This window comes from Chelonia mydas, chromosome 6 (genome assembly GCF_015237465.2).
Source record: "Chelonia mydas isolate rCheMyd1 chromosome 6, rCheMyd1.pri.v2, whole genome shotgun sequence".
Lineage (NCBI taxonomy): Eukaryota > Metazoa > Chordata > Testudines > Cheloniidae > Chelonia > Chelonia mydas.
Window position 1 is genome coordinate 86,806,924 of NC_051246.2, and position 24,722 is coordinate 86,831,645.

The 24,722-nt window shown below is 39.5% G+C and overlaps 1 protein-coding gene across 5 annotated transcripts in view; it reads right to left on the reverse strand.

The window, feature by feature from the left end:
- The window catches only part of BAZ1A (bromodomain adjacent to zinc finger domain 1A), a 115,077-nt gene that overhangs the window by 78,994 nt on the left and 11,361 nt on the right, over positions 1-24,722 (reverse strand). For all 5 annotated transcript variants that reach the window (XM_037900594.2, XM_027827556.3, XM_007065259.4 and 2 more), the window contains exon 3: positions 3,089-3,229. In XM_037900594.2, coding sequence (XP_037756522.1) covers positions 3,089-3,229 — 141 coding nt within the window. The remainder of the gene's footprint in view (positions 1-3,088; positions 3,230-24,722) is intronic.

The following is a 24,722-nucleotide window of genomic DNA, read 5'->3' on the forward strand; positions in this document are numbered from 1 at the left end:
CGGCTTGCAGCTTCCTGAACAGGCCTGTGTTCCGAAAGATGTGTGCATCATGCACCTTTCCGGACCAGCTGCATTAATGTCAATGAAACGCCCACGGTGATCCACAAGCTCCTGGAGAACCATAGAGAAATACCCCTTCCAATTTATGTACTCGGAGGCTAGGTGGGCTGGTGTCAGAATTGGAATATGCATCCCATCTATCGCCCCTCAGCAGTTAGGGAAACCCATTTGTGCAAAGCCAGCGACAATGTCATGCACGTTACCCAGAGTTACAGTTCTTCTGAGCAGGATGCGACTAATGGCCCTGCAAACTTGCATCAACACGATTCCAACAGTCGACTTTCCCACTCCAAACTGGTTAGTGACCTATCGGTAGCTATCTGGAGTTGCCAGCTTCCAGACTGCAATAGCCACCCACTTCTCCACCGGCAGGGCAGCTCTCAATCTCGTGTCCTTGCACCGCAGGGTGGGGGCGAACTCAGCCCACAGTCCCATGAAAGTGGCTTTTCTCATGCAAAAGTTCTGCAGCCACTGCTCGTCATCCCAGACTTGCATGATGATCTGATCCCATCACTCAGTGCTTGTTTCCCAGGCCCAAAAGCCGCGTTCCACTGCGGTGAGTATATCCGTGAATGCCACAAGCAATCTCGTGTCGTAAGCGTTATGTGAGTTGACATCATCGTTGGACTCCTCACGGTCAGTTTGCAGCTTAAGGAGTAACTCGACTGCCATTCGTGACGTGCTGGCGAGACCCATCAGCATATTCCTCAGCAGTTTGGGATCCATTCCCACAGACCGAAAGGGAAGACAGAGCACGCAGTACAAAAAACTTTGAAAAATGGCACCAGATGTGGATGGAAGCAAAGGGATTGCTGGGATGCAAAGCGAAGCATCACGGAGCATTGGGACAAGACCCAGAATGCCCCGCACCCCTCTGCCCCCTTCCCACAAGCCACAGCGCCAGAATGGGAAGAGGTGCTCTGTGGGATAGCTGCCCATAATGCACCCGTTCCCAATGCCACTGCAAGTGCTACAAATGTGGACACACCAGTGCGCTTGCAGCTGACAGTGTGAACACACTGCAGCACTTTCCCTACTGTGCTCTCCAAGGGCTGGTTTAACTCACAGCGCTCTACATCTGCAAGTGTAGCCATGCCCACAGATGAGTAAATTATCCTCATTTTACAAGCAGCGGAAGTGAGGCATGTAAACTAAGTGACTTGCCAATATGAAGTTACTCCAAATTAACACCAGTATAACTGAGGCCACAATCTGGTCCATCTGACTTTGTCCATCGTACAGAAATATCCTTAGTAAATCTCAGTTCTTTCTTGCCCTACTTTTGGGCCTTTTGGGTGTAACGGTAATAGACATTATAATACTGTAATAAGTTTAGAAGAAAATACACAACATTTATGGCAATACACATAAAACATAACCAAATTTTTAAGATACTAATGTACACACATACACTAAGAAAACTGTGGAATAAGGCTTTGTATCTACAGAATTATTCTTCCATTCAAAAAACTGTAGTAACTATTAATATCTTTTTAATTTACAATTTCTTTTCAAACGTAAAGCATGAAGACAGAAGCTTAGCCAAGTTCCATTCATAGAGCCACAATAAGACTAGGTCTCTTCAATGCAGGGACTTGAAAATCTTTGGTTCTTTATTGTCACAGTTTTGAGCGTGGTTCTGGAACAGTGTTTATGAATTCAGTACCACTTATATTTCTAAGTAACAGCAGGTTGTGAAAATGAGGAAGAAACTGTATTGTAGTAATAACAATTTCAGACTACTCAAAAGTAATGGCCCTGATCCTGCAAGCTGATCTATTTAGACAGACCCCTACACCCATCTGAAGCACTACTGAAGTCAATGGGACTCCACACAGGGATAGGGGTCTGCCCACAACAATCAGTTTATAGGACTGTGGTCTAAATCTGTAGCTCAGCAGCACCGTGGACTGGCAAAATAATTGTAAAGAGGAACCTTGTTCTCAAATCTATTTTCTCAAATCAAATTCTCAAATCTATCTCCCTTTTATATTTTCCTCCGTAATTTTCCTTGCCCCAGTCTCAAAAACCAGTTCAAGTAACGGTTTAAGTCAGCCCACTTGATCTTCCTATTTGCTCTTATATATAAAATCATAAAACTGAATCTGGAGTCTTTCCTGGAGCACAGGAAAAATACGGCACACTAAATTAAGGGTCCAGGAGGAGCTGGGTCATGAGGATAGGGTTGTCAGGTCAAAAAGGAGACCTGGCAGTGTCCAGTCAGATGTACTGACTGGACACCAAAAATCTGGTTACTGCGAGCATGGGGGTGGGAGGTGCTAGATCATTAACCCGCGCCAGCCCCTGTTCGGCAGGGGCCGCTTCCTCCCTGCCTCTCGTTGAAGGGAAGGCAGGCTCCGTGTCAGGCTGCAGCTCCGGAGCAGAGGCAGGGCTTTGGGGGAAGAAGTGGAGCAGGGGCAGGGTCGTCAGCAATTAAAAAGCTGGCAATTAAAAATCTACATGAGGCAGAAGTCTGTTCATCTAATAGAAATATCAAAATAAATACGTAAAATAATGGGCCATATAGCTTCTGGAAGAGTTCTCTTTTTCGTATTTGCTCTAAAGTGAAATCCCTATTTAAAATACAACCCTGAATTAGTGTTTGCAATCTTACAAGTATTTTTAGGTTTTGTCCAAAAAACACATTAAACTCTACAATGTTAGTTTTAAGTCTGGTAAACAGAGCAGAAGTAGAGAAGAGAAGCTCTGAAAACAGACCAAGTGCTACACCGCTACCCTCCTACAGACAATGTAATCTGAAATTGATTAATGCCTCTTATGCCTCAGTTATTCTCTTTTTTCAATGCTCTCTGGCTAAATACACTTAAATTGCCTATTTCGCAATATATAAGGCACCTGTGAATCTTTAGCCACTCAGACTGCTCAGCTGGCTAAATATTCTGATACCGTATCCTCTGCACTTTGCTTGAGACAAATCTCTTCAAGAAAAGTCCCACTAAATCTGCTTTAGCCTCATTTTCCAAAATGTAATCAAAATATTTGATACACTTGAAAAATTGTAATTTACCCATTTTGTGCAGAACTGTTGTGTGTTTCTGAATCATCACTATCACTGATGACGATAGTGTCTTCATCGGTACTGTTGATGTGGCCATTGGCAACTCCATTGTGATGTGGAGCTATGACTTCCAAAATCTTACATTGCAACCTGAAATAAAATAAGGACAGTTATAAACATGAAGGTCCTTTGATAATGCAAAAAGTTTAAATTTGTTGAATTAATTATTCTAAAAGTACATTTGTAATCCCAGAATAGAAACAATGGTTATATTTTACATAGGAGTTACACCTTACCGCATCTGTAAAAGTGACTAATTCACCTCCTTAAATATATACCAACTTGACTAAATAGGCCAGTAAATTATTAGAATTTTCTAAGTCTTATATACACTTGACTTAGCTTTGTTTACTTAAATATACTTTTTCAATTTATTTTGAAATCACTGGTAGTAAGAGCTTTTGTGCTTATTTTATCCAAATGACAATTAACAACAACATCTTTTTAAAATAAAATGAACTTTATTTTTGTTACTTAGAAACGAGACAGAAACCTTTTACGTTTATTTTCATAGTAATCTAGGAAGAAAGGAAAGGATTTTGTGTTGCCAAAGTATTTATACTAGAAAAGATCATCCTCTAGTATAGTTGATGACCCAAATAAACAAGGCTAAAATGACCACTGTGTATCTAATCTTAATAATGGCCCATTTATCTCCTGACACATATTAAGGCTCCATCTGGCACATATACAAATGACAAACAAAGCAAATCCATTCCTTTGCTATCATGAGTGCTAGTTATAAAAGAAACAAAATTAAGTGTGTTATTCAAAATCTATAATCAATTGACACTCATTTAATATGTTTCATAACTATATAATAAACAATTCTTAGCCACTAGGTTTCTCCCTTCCCTGGCACTCCTGGGTGCACATTTTTTAGTTTAATCTCTTAAAGCCATGTCTGCACTATGAAAATTATCCATTGTGGACAATGAATGAAGCTGAACACTGACTGCAAGGGTAGCCAAAGGAAAACCATATTATAACTACCTTCTTAGAGGAACTGAGCATCAGTATTGGTAATGGACATCAGAGAATTGCAAAGCACAGGGCTTGAACCAAGCTTTCTTAGCCCCTTTAGACACGTGCATGTGGGGTCACAGATCCAAGATAGGAAATATTTATGAGGAAAAATCATCTGGAGAGAACCAACACTGGGGAAAGAAAGCAGCCCAAGAGGGCTAAACACCAGGCAATGCTTGCAAAGGAACAGAAAAAAAATTTAAAAAATGAAATGAAAAACAAACAAAAAATGATAAAGAAGTCCTTGCTAACCCCCTCCTCCCCATATACAAGCATGCAGGGGGGGGAATGAGGGAAAACAACAAGAGAAAAATTGAGGCCATTAAGTGTGCTGCCAATCTCACTACACTTTCAGTAATAAGAAGGAATGAGAGAACTACTCGAGATATCTCCGCCCCGCTTCCTTTTTATAAGCTCGGAACCCTGAATGGGGAAAGCAGGCTAAGTAGGCTAACACATCCTGCTTTCTAAAAGATGTCAATCTTGCTTGGTCCCAGGATATGGTTATCAATTTATGAACAATTTCCAAAAGGAGGTCAACCGGCTAGTGAGCTCTTTTTGAAAAATAATATCCGCTATACACTGATACAAACATACATTTTAAAAAGGGATTTCTTCCAAGAAGGTTTAGGCCCAAAATATTCCCTGCTACAAAATACTAACTCCTGAAACAAACTGTTTGAAATGAAGAGTTCATGTTTTCAAAACAGATCATCCAGAGGGAAGGAGGCACTAGTCAGCTCAGGTTATTGGCAATTAGATACACAAACTTTCATCTTTGTATCATTGTTTCAAATACTTCACAAGATAACAACAGCCAGAAACTACTCTCGAACAGCTGCTGGTTATCCTATGTAAAGTAAATTGGTTGATAATTGTCCAAACCACAAAAACTACCATTATAATTAACATTAATTGGCATTCTTGTAAACAATCTTTCAGCATATTCACATGAAGATTTAACTACTCCACTACCTCCAAGAGAGTCCCTCAAAATCAGGCTTCAGGCACACTGGCACAGTAGTTCAGGGAAGTCTGCACTACACCTGCTCATACTGTAATTGTTGTGTGGATAGAAGAAATTTCTAGTGACACTTTAGAGGGAACCCCAACATCATATCTCACATGCACAATCATTTAAATAGATGCACATTAACATTACTGCAATATAATAAAGGAAATGTAATTTCCCTCTAACCAGGGTTTTTGACAAAGACCACGGTCCAACAATATTTGCCAGATACATGCCCAAAGGCCTAAACCTACTATCCAAGCCAATACCAAAGATAAATTGGACCACCAGGATTCAGCCGAGCAGTGTGATAATTGTGTTTCAATACTACTATGTGGATCTATCTATGCTCATCCAGTCCTCAATTAGCTAGCTACTAGCAAGAGGACAGTACATTTTTCAAATCTTGCCAAAAATTCAGTCAGGAAAGGAAAAGAAATTACGAATTGTGTTTCACCTATTTCCCACCCCAAAATGTACTCACATTTAATGTAATCAGAAAACCAATGACCCTTATTACACACACCTGTCTTATAGTGAAGAGGTCAGTACCACAAAACTGCCTGTACACCACTTCTGATGAAGTGGGTTTTAGCCCATGAAAGCTTATGCTCAAATACATTTGTTAGTCTCTAAGGTGCCACAAGTACTCCTCGTTCTTTTTGCTGATACAGACTAACACGGCTACCATTCTGAAACCTATTACATAGTTGGTTTCACTTAAAAAGTGGGTTTTGTACTTTTTTATTTTATAAGCTGAAAAATAAATTTCCCTGAAAATTTTATCCAGTTCAATTTAGCTAACATTTTAAAAAATGAATTTCTACTAGAAAACTATTAAAAGCACCAGTAGGTTTGGAGCCATAGTCATTACCACCACTCTATCATTCTAGTGCTTAATTTTTAAAGGGCCACAAGAGGGAGCTCATACATTCTAAAACTGAAAAATATATTAGAAGAGCCTCATGAAAGCTCAAATTAGAACAGATTGAATTCTGTAACTGATACTAAATTCTACAATGTGTCATCAAAAAATTGAAAGAATTTAAAAATTGAAAATGTTTAACCTTCCTGGAAGCTGATGAATATTTAATCAATGAGCATTTCAGCACAACTTTTATTTATTCCTTTATCCCTTTGCTAGGTCCAAAAAGGGAAAAAAATGTTATCTATCCTCTCTCTTCCCATAACAGCAGAGACTCTGCTCAACCATCATGCCCTATAAACTTGATCCAGAGAAACAAGAAGAACCTTCAACACAGTCAGGGTGATTAATCATTTCAACAAACTACCACAGAAAGGGGTGGATTCTCCATCTCTTGATGTTTTCAAATCAAGACTGGATGCCCTTCTGAACGATATGTTTTAGTCAAACAAGCTATTGCACTTAATGCAAAGGTAAGTGGGTGGAATTATGTAGCCTGTGATATACAAGAGGTCAGACTAGATAGCCAGTTTGTGTCTTATGGATAAGGCATGGAGGTCACAGTATTCACAATACTAGTGAACCTGAATAAAGTGGTGACGAGCCCACCCCACACTCACCCCGCAGCAGCAACTCCTGTTCCATCGGAATGGACCAAAACCCATACGCACTGGAGATGGGAGAGTCAAAGGGACCATGCCCCGCAACTTTTTAAAACCTGGCTGGAGGGAAGCGTGCTGCAGCCTGACCCAGTCAGCATCCAGGTTCTGTGGTGCATCATGCAAAGTGCTGGCCAGGTTCCACTCTGCATCAGGCCGCTTGCTGACAGCCAGGCCCTCACCAGCTGTCAAAACCGTGGTGGTGGTGCCTCTCAGGACAAGAGACCAACTGGACCCATCACCAGAGGGTCTTGGGCTCACCAGCAGGGAGGGTAAGGTAAGGGCGAGGGAGAGATTCCCCCCCCCCCCGCCCTTTGCAGTCCTTCCAGCACCCCCAGATGGAGATTTGTGCATGGACGTGCCAAATCTGAATGGTGTTGCGACCACATGCTCCAGGTCACACAACGCATTGAGTGGAGAGCCTACAGCCCCACAGGACAGGAGCCACCACTATGGGGTGGGCTCACTTTCCAACCATGACTCCTCTCTCCCCCTGGGTCTCACCTTTCAGCACATCCAGTATATAATCCACTCTTTCCCTCCTCACCACCTCCGCCCCAGCCCCAACAGTATTCTCTTTGGTGTCAATTCTTTGTTATTTACTTATTTTATTATGAAATTTTCTACAAACAACAAAAGTTACTCTTTAAATGTTTTTTTTTGGGGGGGGGGGGAGCATTAATGTAATATTTCATAGTAGCAACAAGGATTAAACACAATTTTTGATAAATTTGATTCAGTTTCTTTAGAAGTGGGGAAAAAGTATAGCTCTTCCTTAAGAACAGATGAAAACTACATTTGGAGATCTTTCTGTGACTTTTCATTTTCTTCCTTCACCTCTGCCGTGAAAGCTACTGAAAATTTCTGTGCCAAATTGTAGCCTTAGTTATCTATCCTATTTTATATTATAATGCAGATAAAAGAAAACAGATGAATACCAAATAAAAATGTGATTGTGAAGGAAAGTAGCAAACTCTCAAAAACAGCCCCCTAATTTTAAAACACTGCTTTCTAAAACAAGGATAGCTTCAGCATGAGCCAGGTAAAGAAGAGCATGGGTTAACTAAATGAAAGACATTTTTTCCACCTCATCTTGCATTAAAAGTTACAAAATACATGGTTTTTTAAGTCACATCAATTATTTGAGTTAATTAAGTTTCTCTCTTTAAATTCTAGTATGGTCAGCAGTAACTACAGTGACATGCATTTTACAAACATTGAAAATGGAAGGCCAGATCCAAACCCCATTGAAGTCATTAGGAATCTTTCCACTGACCTCAAAATGATTTGGAACAGGGCCAGTAAAGCTGCTAAGATAAAAGCAACTTGCTGCACAGGTATCAGAAGGGTAGCCATGTTAGTCTGATCTGTAAAAGTGGCAAAGAGTCCTGTGGCACCTTATAGACTAACAGACATATTGGAGCATAAGCTTTCGTGGGTGAATACCCACTTTGTCGGATGCATGCACAGGAACACACTTAAAGTTTTAGGGCTTGTCAATATGAACATTTAACTTGCAGCAACTGGGGTGTGAATCTATCCCGCACTAGCCTGCCACACACTAACTGTCCATTTGGACCCTGCTGACACACACTCCTTAATGCACTTTGATCTACTCCTGTTTCAAAGTGGTGCCCCTCCGCCCACCATCAAAAGAAGGTGCAGAGAGGAGTTCTAACTAAATACAAACTGTAGCACCATTTCACCAAATCAAACACTGAAGCATGAGTAAAATGCTTAGTAAAAGAATGAACAGAATATGTGCTGTGGCCTTTTTGAAGAAGCAGCCTTGGATGGAGCAGATGACTGGAATCTTTTCCGACACTGAATGCTCTGCTGCTGTAAAGGAAACCATCTATGGAACTAGAAAGCAGTATAGGAGATCTTCTTTGAGGCAGACAAGAGCTGGGAAAGTCCTATAGGAGTTAAGAGCAGAGGGGAACGAAATGGGGTGACACTCTCGGTTTTAATCCTCTCTACGGACTCATCCATTTCATTACTAAAAAGACCTGACCCTTCAAAGAGGAGGTCTTCATTATTCTCATGATTCCAGAGCAAGGCCAGTGATCCGAGGCAAGAATATCGCCTCATAACTATGCTAGTGGCCACTGCGCTAGCCATATCTGAGGTATCATATGACAGTCTCAACGAATATCTAACATTCTACCCTCAGTGAAAGAATTTTTTTTACAGCTTCCCTTTGTTCCTCCAGTAAGGAGTCCAAAATAGAGTTAGTGAAGTCCAAAACTGCTTAGGTGTATCAGGATATGCAGTGTGCCACACAGAAACCCAATAAGGAGGAAGAATCAACTTTTTTCCCAAAACCATACAGTCTGCAACTTTCACTATCTAAGCCCTGCTCTACACTACAAACTTATGTCAGTATGACTACGTTGCTCAGGGGTGTTGAAAATCCACACCCCTGAATGATGCAGTTATACCAACCTAACTCCCAGTACAGACAGCGTTACACAGAGGGGAGGACTTCTCCCATCAACATAGCTACCACCTCTCGGGGAGGTGGACTACCTACATCAACGGGAGAATCTCTCCCATTGGCGTAGGTAGCATCTTCACTAAGCACTACAGCAGCACATCTGCACCGCTGCAGCACTGTTAAGTGCAGACAAGCCCTAAGGGAAAAGAAAGGGATACCTTGCTGCTCTAGCCAATTTCCTGGTCTGCAAAGACCACTAGAGAATTTGCTGAATGATGTTGTAACAAAAATCAGTGGCCCTACAAGTTTACTTGGTACATCTGATTAGTCGTCTTCTACATCAGTGGTGAAGAAATGGGAGAGTGCCAGATGTATTTGGATTTAGTAGGTCTGAAATAGTTGGGAGTGTAATTTTGTCCTTTGCCTGTCATTCCATAGTATCAAAAAGGAAATTAGATGTTTCTGGTGCTGGAACTCCTGTCTGGAGATGGAGGGTATTAGTCATTCTTCCCATAAGCTCTTGAAACTGCTATTGTTTAATCGGGGAAGAGACCAACGAAACACCAATTCAGTCTTCAGGAGATTTGACCTCAGTATATCCATCAATGAGTGACTGCTCTGCTTCCTCTGAAGGAGTTTCTTCCTATTTATCTGACACCGTTCCTCTTGCAAACATAGTGGTTCCAATGCCAGTGCCAATAGTTCTGGCTACATGGGCACCAACTAAAACTTGAAGGCCACTGAAGGCAGCAGTGCCTGAGATAAGGCTGGTGCCAGAAAAGCTCTTGGCACCAAAGGAGGTGCCTCTGGTGCCAGAAAGGATATCAGTGAAGATGACATCACTAGTGCCAAAGTCAATGCCACAGTGAGCAGATCTGGCCACAGTGAGCAGATCTTCACTGATTTCTGAATATAGGGCCACATCAGGAGTTGCAGGGGGCCCTGCATATTGATTTTTATTCGCCCTGTACAAAAGTAGTTGTCTTTTTGTAGAGCAGAAAAATAATCCATTTAAAAGAACATATATTTAGGTAGTTAATAGGTTGATGCACAAAAAAAGTGCATTTAGAATAAAGGATTTTAAATAACATTTGTTCTAAAGTGTTACTGAATACTATCTTTTAGCAGAATATATTACAGGAGTTCTAAATCTCCTCAAAACATACAGGTTTAAGTTATCATGAAATTGACTTTTTGAGCTGTATTTTCAGCTGGGACTGTACCTTGCACTCAGGTACCTGTGCTTTGCAGTGAAAACACTTACATGTGCACTTTAAAAATTCCAACTACCAGGACATGCAGGGTTAGAATTCTTCAAGTGTGCCTGCACGATGTAGGTACATGTATATGAATACACAATTTGCTAAAAAGCTATGAAACAGGATATCCAAAATATCTAATTTGAAATAACTTTTGTAGGACAGTTCACAAGGTCAAATTTTTGAATGCTGGAGGTGGCAGAGTTCTCATTAATTTAAAACACTACTCACCTTTTCATATTCCTTTTTCTTTAACAAATAACTGCCCTTAACATGATACATTTTTAGTACAGGTACATTTTATTTGAAGAATCTGTGCTCTCCTTATAAAAAGCATCTGGGCATAGTTTTATATTTGCATAGCTTGTATTACTGTTCCCCATCCTCTTTTCCCACTGTTCATTTGCTTCAAGCACCTGTTATGTCTTATCTTGTCAAACTAAAGCCTTGATCCTACAAATGATTGCACAAGCAAACCCCTGCACCCCAGGGGAGTCCCACCAAAGTCAAAAGGGCTCTGCAAGAGTGCAGGGCCTGTCTGTATAAAGGCAGTTGCAGGATCAGGTCCTAGAATTCTAAGATCTTTAGAGGAGGGACTGTCTCTGTCTATACTCATTCAGCACAACAGGGCCTTGATCTAGTTGTGGTTTCCTAAGTGCTACTGTGATACAAATAATAATCTGGCATTTTATTATGTTAACAGTATAATTTAAAAGACAGTAATTCAGAAAGAGTCTCTTGTCAGAGTCCAGAGTGCATATTAAATTTGTCTCCATATACCTCGTAATAAATTGGTACAACACCACAAAATGAGAACCTGAAAAATCATTTTGAGCCAAGAATCCTGAATCTCAGAGAAATATTGTTCAGTTCTGTGTAAATACCACAAGATATTTTGATGACGAGTTTTAATATAAATGGGGCATTAATGAATAGAGAGTCAGAAGCAAGATTAAATCCACTTCTAAAAATCTCCTAAATAGACAAAAGAAAGAATCTGGTGTTCCTTCCACTTAAATTATTCCAAATGTTAAAATCAAAAAGACACACACTTCCTAATAGCACCAAACCATTATGAACAAAAATTAATTTCAACCCAATAATTCACAAACAGATAGCTACAAATGTAAGAGTAACTTCACCATTTAATAACTAGCTATAATATACTACAGTTAAAATCTTATTAAAAGCAAAAAGAGAATTTTTGGTAAGTGTAGTAATTCACATGTTTGCACTAAAAGTGTGATTGTGATTCCTTTCATGTTTTAGTTTTCATTGAATACTAAGATAAAAACTTCTGTTTCAAGTAATACTACCTGACTAGTAGATAGGGCTGCTTAAATGGGACTGGCTGGATCAGGGGACTTAGTGAGATACTGGCACTTTCACTTCTACGACAATGAGACCTTGTCTACACACAAAATTGGTACTGCTTTAACTATACCAAAATTAAAAGGACACAACCTTCTTTATGTGGATGCAGTTATACAGTACCAGTATATACATGGTTATATTAGCATAGTTTATTCCCATACAGCAAGGGGAACAAGTTATACCAGTACAGGGCACCTTTATACCAGTATAACTGCATCCACAATGTGATTTGTGGGGCTATAACTGTATCAGTTTAAAAAAAACAAAAAAAAAACCACATCACTAACCAACAAAGTTATACTGGTACAAAAACTATATATAGACCAGGATTGATACATACTGCCATCCAGGTTAACAATAACCAAAAGTCAGTACTAATGAACAGCTGTTCAATGGCCTAGGTGAAATGAGGTGTGGGGTCTTATTCTAGTGGACCTTACATAAACCATCTCATCATAATTGCTACTAGTCAACAGAATAAAAAGAAGCATCCCAAAAATGTAAGTCATGGAAGTTGAGCTCCTTAGACATGGTACTTCCAGAACTGAAGTGAGGTATACTGAATGGCAATGGAGAAAGACTGAAGGCTGTATGAGTCCTGTGGAAAGAATCTGCTTTCCAGTGCTGTCAATTACACTTTTCACAGGCACTGTATTAGATTTATTATCAGGACTTCAGAAATTCACTTCTCCACAGTAAATGGAAGTTTTCCCAGGCACGTGCCAGCAACTTCTGCACAATCTAAAGTTTAAGAACATAAGAATAGCCATACTGGGTCGGACCAATGATCCATCTAGCCCAGTATTCTGTCTTCCAAAAGTGGCCAATGTTTCAGAGGGAATGAACAGAACAGGTAATCATCAAGTGATCCAATCCCTGTAGCTGATTCCCAACTTCTGGAAAACAGAGGTTACGGACACTTCAGAGCATGGCTTTGCATCACTGCCCATCCTGGCTAACAGCCATTGATGGACCTATCCTCCATGAATTTATCTAGTTTTTTTTTAACCCTGTTACGGTGTTGGTGTACACAACACCCTCTGGCAAAGAGTTCCACAGGTTCACTGCACTGTGCAAAGAAATACTTCCTTTTGTGTTTGTTTTAAACCTGATGCCTATTAATTTCATTTGGTGACCTCTAGTTCTTATGATATGCAAAGAAGTAAATAACACTTCCTTATTTACTTTCTCCACACCAGTCCTGATTTTATAGACCTCTGTCATATCCCGCTCTTAGTCATCCCTTTTCCAAGCTGAAAAGTCCCAGTCTTATTAATCTCTCCTCATATGGAAGCTGTTCCATACCTCTAATCATTTTTGTTGCCCTTTTCTGTACCTTTTCCAACTCTAATATATATATATATTTTAGATGGGGCAACCAGATCTGCACACTGTATTCAAGACGTGGGGCATATCATGGATTTATATAGAGGCAATATGGTATTTTCTGTCTTACTATCTATCCCTTTCCTAATGATTCCCAATATTTTATTAGCTTTTTTGACTGCCACTGCACATTGAGTGGATGTTTTCAGAGAACTATCCACAATGACTCCAAGATCTCTTTCTTGAGTAGTAACAGCTAGTTTAGAGCCCATCATTTTATATGTATAGCTGTGATTATGTTTTCCAGTGTGCATTACTTTGCATTTATCAACTTTGAATTTCATCTGCCATTTTGTTGCCCAGTCACCCAGTTTTGTGAGGTCCCTTTGTAACTCTCTACAATCAGCTTTGGACTTAACTATCTTCAGTAACTTTGTATCATCTGCAAATTTTGCCACCTGTTTCCCCCTTTTTCCAGATCATTTATGAGTATGTGGAACAGTACTGCTCCTTGTACAGATTCCTGGGGGACACCACTATTTATCGCTCTCCATTCTGAAAAGTGACCATTTATTCCTGTCCTTTGTTTCCTATCTTTTAACCAGTTACTGATCCATGAGAGGACCTTCCCTCTTATCCCATGACAGCTTATTTTGCTTAAGAGCATTTTGTGAGGGACCTTGTCAAAGGCTTTCTGAAAAATCTAAGTACACTATTAGTTTTCATTATATTAAAAAAAAAGTTTCTAACCCTTAAGACTGCAAAGAATCTTCTAAATATGAGCAGAAAGTAAACTGATGAAATACGGTCTTCCTGACTCTACAGGCAAACAGCTTCAGTACCATTGCTGCTCCTAGTTTTGTAAAGCAGCAACAGAATGTAAATTGATATTTGTTTGTTTGCTATTTAGAATTCTTTGGACAGTTCTGAACTGAAAAGAATCACAGAAATGTACGGACAAAAGGGACCTCAAGACGCGGGACCAAGTAAACCTAGACGAGACCAGACAGGTGTTTGTCCAACCTCTTCTTAAAAACGTCCAGTGACAGGATTCCACAAACTCCCTTGGAAGGCTATTCCAGTACTTAATTATCCTTATAGTTAGAAAATTTTTCCTAATATCTCACCTAAACCTCCCTTGCTGCAAATTAAGACCATTACTGTTAATCCTACCTTAAGAGAACAATTAATCACAGTCCTCTTTATTATAACCCTTAACATATTTGAGGTTATCAGGTTCCCCGCAGTCTTCTTTTCTCAAGACTAAACGTTCCCAGTTCATTTAACTTTTCCTTAAAGATCAGATATTGTGTACAATCCAATTTTATTAGATTGCATATGACATATATGTGTTTCACAAATACAAAAAGAAAAACATACACTATCTAAAACAACAGCAACATCGATATAATACATTAAAATATCAATCAGAACTTAGTAAAAACTCTTTTCCTTAGCACAATGTTAACAGGACGAAAATTGCCACTGATTTAATTACAACAGGGGATTGAGAAAATATTAAAACCATTACCTTTTAAGACGGTGATAAAGATTCTTAAAAAAAAACAAAACACAAAAGAGGTGAAATCCAGCATGCTCTCGGAAGCTGGAAAATTCTGTAATTTAAAAGCTAATGACATAGATCTTCTAATGCTCCATATTTACATGGGCAAAAATGAAGATGCAAAGAAACTTTTCTACCTTTAAGGACAACAGTTTCCATGGTTTGCAATCTTAACTGAGCATGCCTTACGTATATGAGGATTTGATAACTCATTCAAATATGGTTCAAAAACAAGAGCATCTTTCAAAGTAGAAAACCAAAAGGCAAACTTAGAATCATGAATAATAGCCAAATCTTCTTGTTGGATAATAAGAGCCACTCTTTGTTTAAGTAGTTGATTATGTTAATTAAAAGATATAGACAATAAGTGAGCAACAGAAAAACCCAACTTAGCTATAATAAAGGTCTTATACCAGGGAAATAAGGCGTACACAGGTTGCTCCTCCATCTCCTGAAGGCAAAGATGGAGCAATCTATAATCTGGAAGAGTACATATTTTAGACCAAAATATAAGAAAAGCAATACAAACTGTACTACTGACAGAAAAAACACCCACCTCAGCATGTAAAAACAAGATAGGGGTAGAATTTGGGAGAATTAAAAGTCTCCTACAAAATTATTTTGAATGATTTGAAATTTGGCCTTTAAATCAATCTTCTGCAATATTATTTTAGCATTAAAAATTCTTAGCGCTGGAGCTACTCTGTTCCCACCATATGAGAGGGTAAAACAGAGCACCCTTTGAGCAGAGCTAAGGACCTTTTGTTTTAAGTCTTTATAATAAGGGAACCAACAGCCCAAATGATAAACTTTCTCCCTAAATAAGTAAAAACAGAGACTTGTTTTACAAGGTAAGCATGATGGGCAGGGATGGTGTCCCTTACCTCTGGTTTGCCAGAAGCTGGGAATGGGTGATAGAGGATGGATCACTTGATGATTACCTGTTCTGTTCATTCTCTCTGAAGCACTTGGCATTGGACACTGTCAGAAGACAGGATACTGGGCTAGATGGACCTTCAGTCTGATCCAGTATTGCCGTTCTTATGTGCCCTTCTATCTTCCACTCAATTTGCAGAGAGTCCTTCCCAAAAATCATGAGCTTGGTCTTATTATAATTGAGAACCAGGTCTTAAAAATTATAGTAAGAAGAAAAACAAGATATGTTTATATAAAAATTATTTTACTGGTATAGCTTAGTTCCCCCTGGGAAAGGGAATAAGCTATACTGGTACACGGCACCTGTACATCATAGAACTGAGTCCAAACTAAGGATGGTACCAGTATAATTATTTTGGTTAAAAAGAAAAACTGTACCCCTAACTGAAAGAGTTATATGGATACAAAAGAGGTGTTTAGCAGAAAATTACTTTAAAAAAAAAATTCTTTGGGCCTTTGAGGCAAAATATGGTCACAAACTGTTTTCCTTTGCAGGTCACCTTTAAGATTTTTCTGGAGTGAACCTTTGTGGAATACCAGCAATTGATTTTTCCTGCAACCCACCATTATTTGGATACATATAATGCTTACCAGCATACACAGAATCTCAGAAATGTAGGATTGAAAGGGAACTCAAGAAGTTATGTAGTTCAGCCCCCTGAGGCAAGACCAAGTATACCTAAACCATCCCTGACTGGTGTTTGTCTAACCTGTTCTTAAAAAACTCCAGTGATGAAATTCCACACTCTCCCTTGAAATCTTATTCCAGTGCTTAACTATACACACTTTGCAAGTATTTCCTAATATCCAACCTAAATCTCCCTTGCTGCAGATTGAGCTGTTTACTTCCTGTCCTACCTCCAGTGGACATGGAGAACAATTGATCTGCAACCTATTTATGGCATCCCTTAACATATTTGAAGGCCATCAGGTCCCCACTCGATCTTCTGTTCTTAGGTCTAAACATGGCCACTTTTTGTAACCCTTCCTGTAGGTCGGGTTATCTAAACCTTTTAACATTTTTGTAGCTCTTCTCTGGACTCTCTCCAGTTTATCCACAACTTTATGAAGCGTGGCACCCAGAACTGGACATGATACTCCAGCTGAGGCCTCACCAGCGCCAAGCAGAGCAGGACAATTACCTTCTTTGTCTTACATATGACACTCCTGTTAATACACTCCAGAATGACATTAGCCTTTTTCTCACTAGTGTCACATTGTTGACTCATATTCTATTTGTGATCCACTATAACCTCCTTATCCTTTTCAGCAGTTCTACCACCTAGCCAGTTTTTTCCCATTTTGTAGTTGCGCATTTGATTTTTTTCTTCCTAAGCAAAGGACTTTGCACTCGTCTTTATTGAATTTCATCTGGTTGATTTCAGACCAATTCTCCAATTTGTCAAGGTTGTCATGAATTCTAATCATGTCCTCCGAAGTGCTTGCAATCCATCCCAGCTTGGTATCATCTGAAAATTTTATAAGCATATTTTCCATTGCCTTATCCAAGTCATTAATGAAAATACTGAACAGTAACAGATCCAGGACTGACCCCTGCGGTACCACACTAAATATGCCCTTCCAGTTTGATAGTGAACCATTGATAACCAGTCAGCTTCAACCTGCTCCTGATTGATAAGGGTATGAACAGCATCAGAGGCAAGCACTGCAGCTATTCACTTAGGAAGAGGACACAACACCAGAGTCTGGGAGGTCAAAAGTAGTGATAAAAGTAGAGCAGCAAACACACACATATGAAGTAGTAGCCAGGAGGCTCTGGGATGGGATGAGAGAAAAACAGGAGAGCAAAGAGATTCTGCTTCTCTCTTGCAGCAGATTCTATAATTATCAGACACCGGCTACCTAGAAGCAGACACAAAAGATGGAACACCAATCAGGATGTAGGGGCAGCACTCTGGTAAGATTCCCAGCATCCTCATACTTCCCAGAAGCTAGGGGAAGAGGAAAAGGGAACTGACTTCTCACCTGGATAGTGTGGCTCACTCATTTTACCTATCTTTGGCTACTACAGTTGCATCCTCTGTCTATTAGGTACCTCATAAAACTTCCAAGAACAACATGTGAGAAAATAAATGAGACACAAAGATTGAGGAGATAAGTTAGAAAAGAACAGCACTGCTCTCTCTTCCATATAACAATTATTCTTATGCATACAGAATTCATTTTCTGGGAATCTACAGTAAATTCTATTAAATCAGTTTAGAAGAGACATTGGAGGTTGGCCACTTCCAGTCTATGAGCAACAAAGCTTTAAAAATAAAATAGCTTAAGAGTCTAAAGCCCCAATCCAGCAGAGTACTTTGGGACTACTGAAGTATTTAAAGTTATACAGGTGCTTCCAGGTCCTAATTCAGCAAGCTACTTAACAGCCAAAAACACAACAGCTTATATTTTAAGACAACCAGAGTTCAAAATTCTGCAGTGTTCTAATTGGTTGTGTGAACTCTGGCCTTAGCAAAAGTGAATAAAGAATTAACATTACAAATATTGTTTTGTAAAAGGTATACATATTCATCTATTATATATTTGTCTATACATGTAGCTAATGATTGTGAACCATAAATTAAACATCTGTTCACATTTTAAAGAAGTCACCAATTTGGAGGAAATTACTCTCCCCAGAACATGAGATGAGAGAAAGTTCTGCAATAGCTGGGGGAAGGCAACAGTATCCTCCTTCCTCTCAAGTCTAATGGCTAAGCAGCAGTTCTGCAGAAAAGGACCTGGGATTTACAGTGGACGAGAAGCTGGATATGAGTCAGCAGTGTGCCCTTGTTGACAAGAAGGGCAAGGGCATATTGGGCTGTATTAGTAGGAGCATTGCCAGCAGATTGAGGGAAGTGATTATTCCCCTCTACTCGGCTCTGGTGAGGCCACACTTGGAGTACTGCGTCCAGTTTTGGTCCCCCCACTACAGAAGGGATGTGGACAAATTGGAGAGAGTCCAGCGGAGGGCAACAAAAATTATTAGGGGGCTGGAGCACATGACTTACGAGGAGAGACTGAGGGAACTGGGGTTATTGAGTCTACAGAAGAGAAGAGTGAGGGGAGATTTGATAGCAGCCTTCTACTACCTGAAGGAGGGTTCCAAAGAGGATGGAGCTAGGCTGTTCTCAGTGGTGGCAGATGACAGAACAAGGAGCAGTGGTCTCAAGTTGAAGCAGGGGAGGTCTAGGTTGGATATCAGGAAACACTATTTCATTAGGAGGGTGGTGAAGCACTGGAATGGGTTACCTAGGGAGGTGGTGGAATCTCCATCCTTAGAGGTTTTTAAGGACCAGCTTAAGAAAGCCCTGGGCTGGGATGATTTCATGGGTGTTGGTCCTGCTTTGAGCAGGGGATTGGACTAGATGACCTCCTCAGGTCCTTCCAACCCTAATATTCTATGATTCTATTATTCTATGATTCTAAGTCTTGGAACCACTTTGTGGCCAATGCAACAGCAACTGCTGTTTCTAGTGCAACCCTCTCTATGAGGGTTGCAGGGATGGCTGATGGATCTGCAACTACATGGAAAAAGCAAATTTTCAGAGTTATCAATGGGATCTACTCATACAGTCCCTGCCTCTTGACAGACCAATCAAGAATTCCCGTTAGCCTATTTTTCAGAGAAAAACAAAACCGCCATCCAGATTTTCAAAGGGTTGGACATTAGTTAATAATGGGGCATAGAACCTTTCACTTCCAGGCCACAGATTTAAATCCTCCATAGTTCAATAGTGCCTAAAAGACACTTTTGTCCCATGGCTATTTGGTGGCCTATGTGAAGTTAGCCTAGATCCCAGTGGACAGGTACATACAATCACATAACACAAACCACAATTGGCCACTGTTGCCAGTTTAAGCAGAGTGCCAATTAACGAATAGGCTTAGAAAACAAACTATGTTCTCATTGTATATAAATGGTCCTTTCTCCCCCATCCCTCCAGATCATGGTTGATCATATTGGCTGCATGATGACAGAAAGCCTTCACACCATTTCTACTGTTCTAAGAATAACCTTTAAAAGAAAAGAAGAAAAAAAAAAAAAAGATATAAACCTCATGCTTCAGGGCACAAGCCAATCCCTGGGAGAGCTTAGAAAGAAACTTTACCTCTGGGCAGGTTACTTCATAATTATCCACTAATTTCTTGACTGTTGTTCTGATATTGGCCAGTGTCAAAGACAGGATACTGGACCAGACAGACCTCTGATCTGATTAGCTATGGCAATACAGATTTTCCTAACAGAGAACTTAATTTACCAGTGCTATTAATCTGGCACTTTTCAAAAGCACTGCTTTCACTTAAGCCTTACTCTGTTGGATATCTGCACTCTAGCATTGTTTGCCTAAGGTCAGCAAGCAATCATTCTTTTTGCTGTAGTGTAATCTAGTGAACAGATAGAATATAAAATTTATTCCCCCTTGATAATGGACAGCTGTTCTATGCAAGTCTTTTCCTTTACTCCCTTCCCCACTCATTCTAGTAACCCTTCTATCTAATTTTGGTTTAGGGGGTGTTTATTATAAATTAAGTTATATTGTTATTGTTGTACAGTGTCCCGTGTGCCTCAATGGGCAAGGTGAGGGCACTGTATAAATTACATTTGCGAAAAACTAAGAAGAACTAAAATGCAGGTTGCACAACAACTTCACCGCCCAAATCAGTGCCAATGGCCCTATAGATTTATGATGACTTATAGACTACTGATTTATTCACCCCAGCAAAGGAGGCCACTATATTGTTTGTAATACCAAAGTCTCAGAAGACTCGTGCTTAATTACAATCAATTAAATATTAAAACTATACCTTGGACCCAACTCTACCTCACTGAATTTAGCAGCATAACTCCTAGGACCAGATCCTCAAAGGTATATTGGCTCCTAGCTTCCACTGAAAACAGGACCAGGCCACGTAGCTCAGTGGATTGTGTTGAACTACAGAATAATACGTTTTATTTTGGTTGCAGTTTGGCCCAGGGTGCACAATGCTATTTCCAGCAGCATGTTACTCTTGCCATAAAGTTCCAAGTTTCAAGCCTCATACCAGGACTCAGAATTCAGTAAACTGGTTAGATACATATCCTGTATAAGTACTGACACCACAAGGCAGAACTAAATGGATCTAGTACTGTGAGAGATGTCCCCCTTTAGGTGAGAAGTTAAACAAAAGACCTTCTTCTGGTAAAGTGCAAGATGGAAATTTAAGATCCCAGAATATTTTTCCAGAGAAACTGGGGATAATCCCAGTGTCCTGGCCAACGTTTTCCTTCTGTCTCAGTGAGACATACAGGTTGTTAATGTTTTAGTTCACAACTTTATATCTTAATTCATTACTTTTAGCAGTAAATATTATTCTAGTTTTAATTTTAAACATTTCTTTCACTAAAACTGGAATAGAATTTAAACAACAGGAAGAAGAAACTAAATTGCTTTGAAAATATAAAGATTTCAGATCCCAAACAGTTTTAGAAGATAACAGAATTACAGGCAGCACTGGTAGCAATGCCTATAGTTAAAGTTACCTAACATTTTCCATAATGGTTTATAATTTTGCCCAGCTTGAATTGTCTGGGCAGAAATTTTATATGCTGGGTATCTGCCTCAGACTGGATTTTTTGAAAGCTTCAGCAAAAATGGTGTAGTCTTTTCAGCAATTATGTTAGCAGAAAAATTGTAAAAATGTTTTGCTCATTTACAAAATTCTTAATATCATTTAGCTGAGAACCCTATGTGCCTCCCTGCTTTAGAACGAGGACTTAAAATTTGGAGGAGAGGGCCCCCTCCTGTATCCATCAAAACATATAGCTGCCTTTTGACATCCCCCTAAAAATCTGCCTAAATTTGGTCAATTTATAAGCGCTGAAAAACTGCAGTTTGCACATGCTCAATAGAAGCTCATTTGTTTGGCAGCTAAATTCTCTACGAATTCACAGATTCTGTCTGCAGTGAGCATGCTCCATTCCTTTGCAGCTCCTACATGCCAGCTGACACATATCACTCCTGGAAAATGATTATGCATACTCCATTCAGAGGCTTGCAGCGACAGAGCAGGACTTTCCCTGCAATTTCTCTTCCTGGCTGATGGAGTCTGCTGTGGTGCTAGACAAAGTAACCAACAGCAGGGAGACAGTTTCTCCTGAACTCTCAGTGTTTCTCCTGTGGCACCATGGCAGTGAGGAGGAGGAAGCAGCCTGACTCAAATGCGAAGGGATGAGGAGCAGAGGGGAAGACATGGACAGGCTGGAAGCTATAGGAGCCAGAGTGGAGGAGGAAGAGAAGGGAAAAGAGGCAGAAGGGTCTGTAACAACTAGAGCATACTTCAGAACCTGCACTTGGACCCAGGATTCTTGAGTCTCAATGTTCTTGTGCTTCCTCCTAGGAAACAGCAGTGAAATCCACTGACAGTGTCTTTCTTACCCCGCACCCCAACATACTCTCTTACTCTCAGTGACAAAAAAAGTATGATTTGATTACAGGTTGACTGTGGCCACATTTCTTTTTATTAAAATAGATCAAAGCAATATAGGTCAAAAAAAATCTTATTTAGTAAATTTCTATTTTGCCTGAAAACCATATTTTCAATAAGAGTTTAGGCTTCAGGCTAAATTTCAAAGCTACACAAGAGGATAAATACACATAAATAATATTACAATTAATAAAAAGATTTATACATAACATGGACTTCTACACTTAACCCCCCCCCATGCAATACTATGAAAATATAGGCCAAAATCAAATTAACAGTCAACTGCGGTAAAAGGGGAATAACTTATGTCTTGTCCCCCATCTCTTTATACTGTTTAATTATATGGCTCCAAACAGAGAGATACTTTAGCAGTAACTTGATTTTTGCACTTTATTTGCCATGCATTTTAAAGAGCTACATTTGATCTCCAATATAAGCCATGCAGGACTACTATTCTAGCCTATCAGCCTTAGTGCATGTATAATAGTTAAATTTTACAAAATACACAATTCATGCTCATATGTTTAAGAGTAGACAAACCTGAACAGCTTAGGTCTTAGTGGAAACAGACCTTTTACCTAAAATTTTTCTTGCCAGCCTTTAATTCAATTTTTTTATTGGTCATTTTAAAAGATTATATTAATTTGAGGAGTTTTGCTCAAATCTGAGCGTATTTTGTAATTCCACATTCTAATTCATGCACAGCATTAATAAAAAAAACAAGCATATTTTAGTCAGTCACCTTTGTATTAAAAATGAATGAAAATTCTCCTAAAGGATTAAAATTCAGATAAAATGTAACACTTACTGAGGCAAATCCAATTATTCAGAGACAAACTTATATTGCAATTTGATCAGAACAATAGCACTATATTTCAATTTATTCTCAAAGTGAAATGAACAAATATTTTACAGGAGTGCATTATCCTCTAAACGGAAATGTGAAAAAGACTCCAAATTTCATCCTGTGAAGAAACAAGGCAGCAAACTTTGTAGTTGCATTAACCAAGTATGCATCTACTTTTCAACCTAACATTTTCTCTTAACATGCTCACTAGGTGTCAAAAGAAACAAATGGAAACGTGTGAAAGGGTAATTGATGATTAACATTATATTTAGCAAGGTGAGAATTGGCCTTATTCCATTTGATAGAAAGTGTTGCCAACTTCTTCTCACATGGGCCTCTCACATGTCCACTTTCAAAAAGGGCATTCTGTTGGTGATCACAAGCACTTTGCTAGAAAGTGTCCACCTCAGATAGGAATATTCTACAATGACTTCAGATCAAGATACCAGATTATTGGTCCACACTGAGCTATAGCCAACATGTTAGAACACCTAACTAGACAAAGGCAGTCCCCAAGGCAAAGCAAGGGGACACTAAACCCTACAAAAGACTAACAATGAGGAAAGAAAGGACATTCTCTTGCACCAACACCACCTCCTGAAGTTGTATTCTGATCTCTTTCTTGAGCCAGACATCCAGAGAAGTTGGAGTGAAAATCTCTGACCATCAACTAAGCCAAGCCTAAAATCTAAAACTAAGAGACAAAGGAGACCAATCACCACCCCACACAAAACAAGCTCAGATTATTTGCAACATCAGAACTAGTGCTCAACTAAGACTAATGATGTGATGTAAAAACATAAGAAGATGAGAACTGCCATACTGGGTCAGACCAAAAGTCCATCTAGCCCAGTATCCTTTCTTCTGACAGTGGCTAATGGCAGGTGCCCCAGAGGGAATGAACAGAACAGGTAATCATCAAGTGAACCATCCCCTGTTGCCCATTCCCAGCTTCTGGCAAACACAGGCTAGGGACACCACCCCTACCCATCCTGGTTAATAGCCATTGATGGACCTATCCTCCATTAATTTATCTAGTTCTTTTTTGAACCCTGTTATAGTCTTGGCCTTCACAACATCCTCTGGCAAGGAGTTCCACAGGTTGATTGTGTGTTGTGTGAAAAAAACTTTCTTTTGTTTGTTTTAAACCTGCTGCCTATTAATTTAATTTGGTGACCCATAGTTCTTAATTTATGAGAAAGAGTAAATAACACCAATTTCTCCACACCAGTCATGATTTTATAGACCTCTATCATATACCCTCTTAGTGGTCTCTTTTCCAAGCTGAAAAGCCCCAGTCTTATTAATCTCTCCTCATAAAGCAGCCGTTCCATACCCTTGTCTTATTATCTATCCCTTTCTTAATGATTCCCAGCATTCTGTTAGCTTTTTTGACTGCTGCTGCACATTGAGTGGATGTTTTCAGAGAACCATCCACAGTGACTCCAAGATCTCTTTCTTGAGTGGTAACAGCTAATTTAGATCCCATCATTTTATATATATAGTTGGGAGCATGCTTTCCAATATGCATTACTTTGCATTTATCAACACTGAATTTCATCTGCCATTTTGTTGCCCAGTCACCCAGTTTTGAGAGATTCTTTTGTAGCTCTTCGCAGTCTGCCTGGGACTTAACTATCTTGAGTAGTTTTGTATCATCTGCAAATTTTGCCACCTCACTGTTTACACTTTTTCCAGATCATTTATGAATATATTAAATAGGACTGGGCCCACTACAGACCTTTGG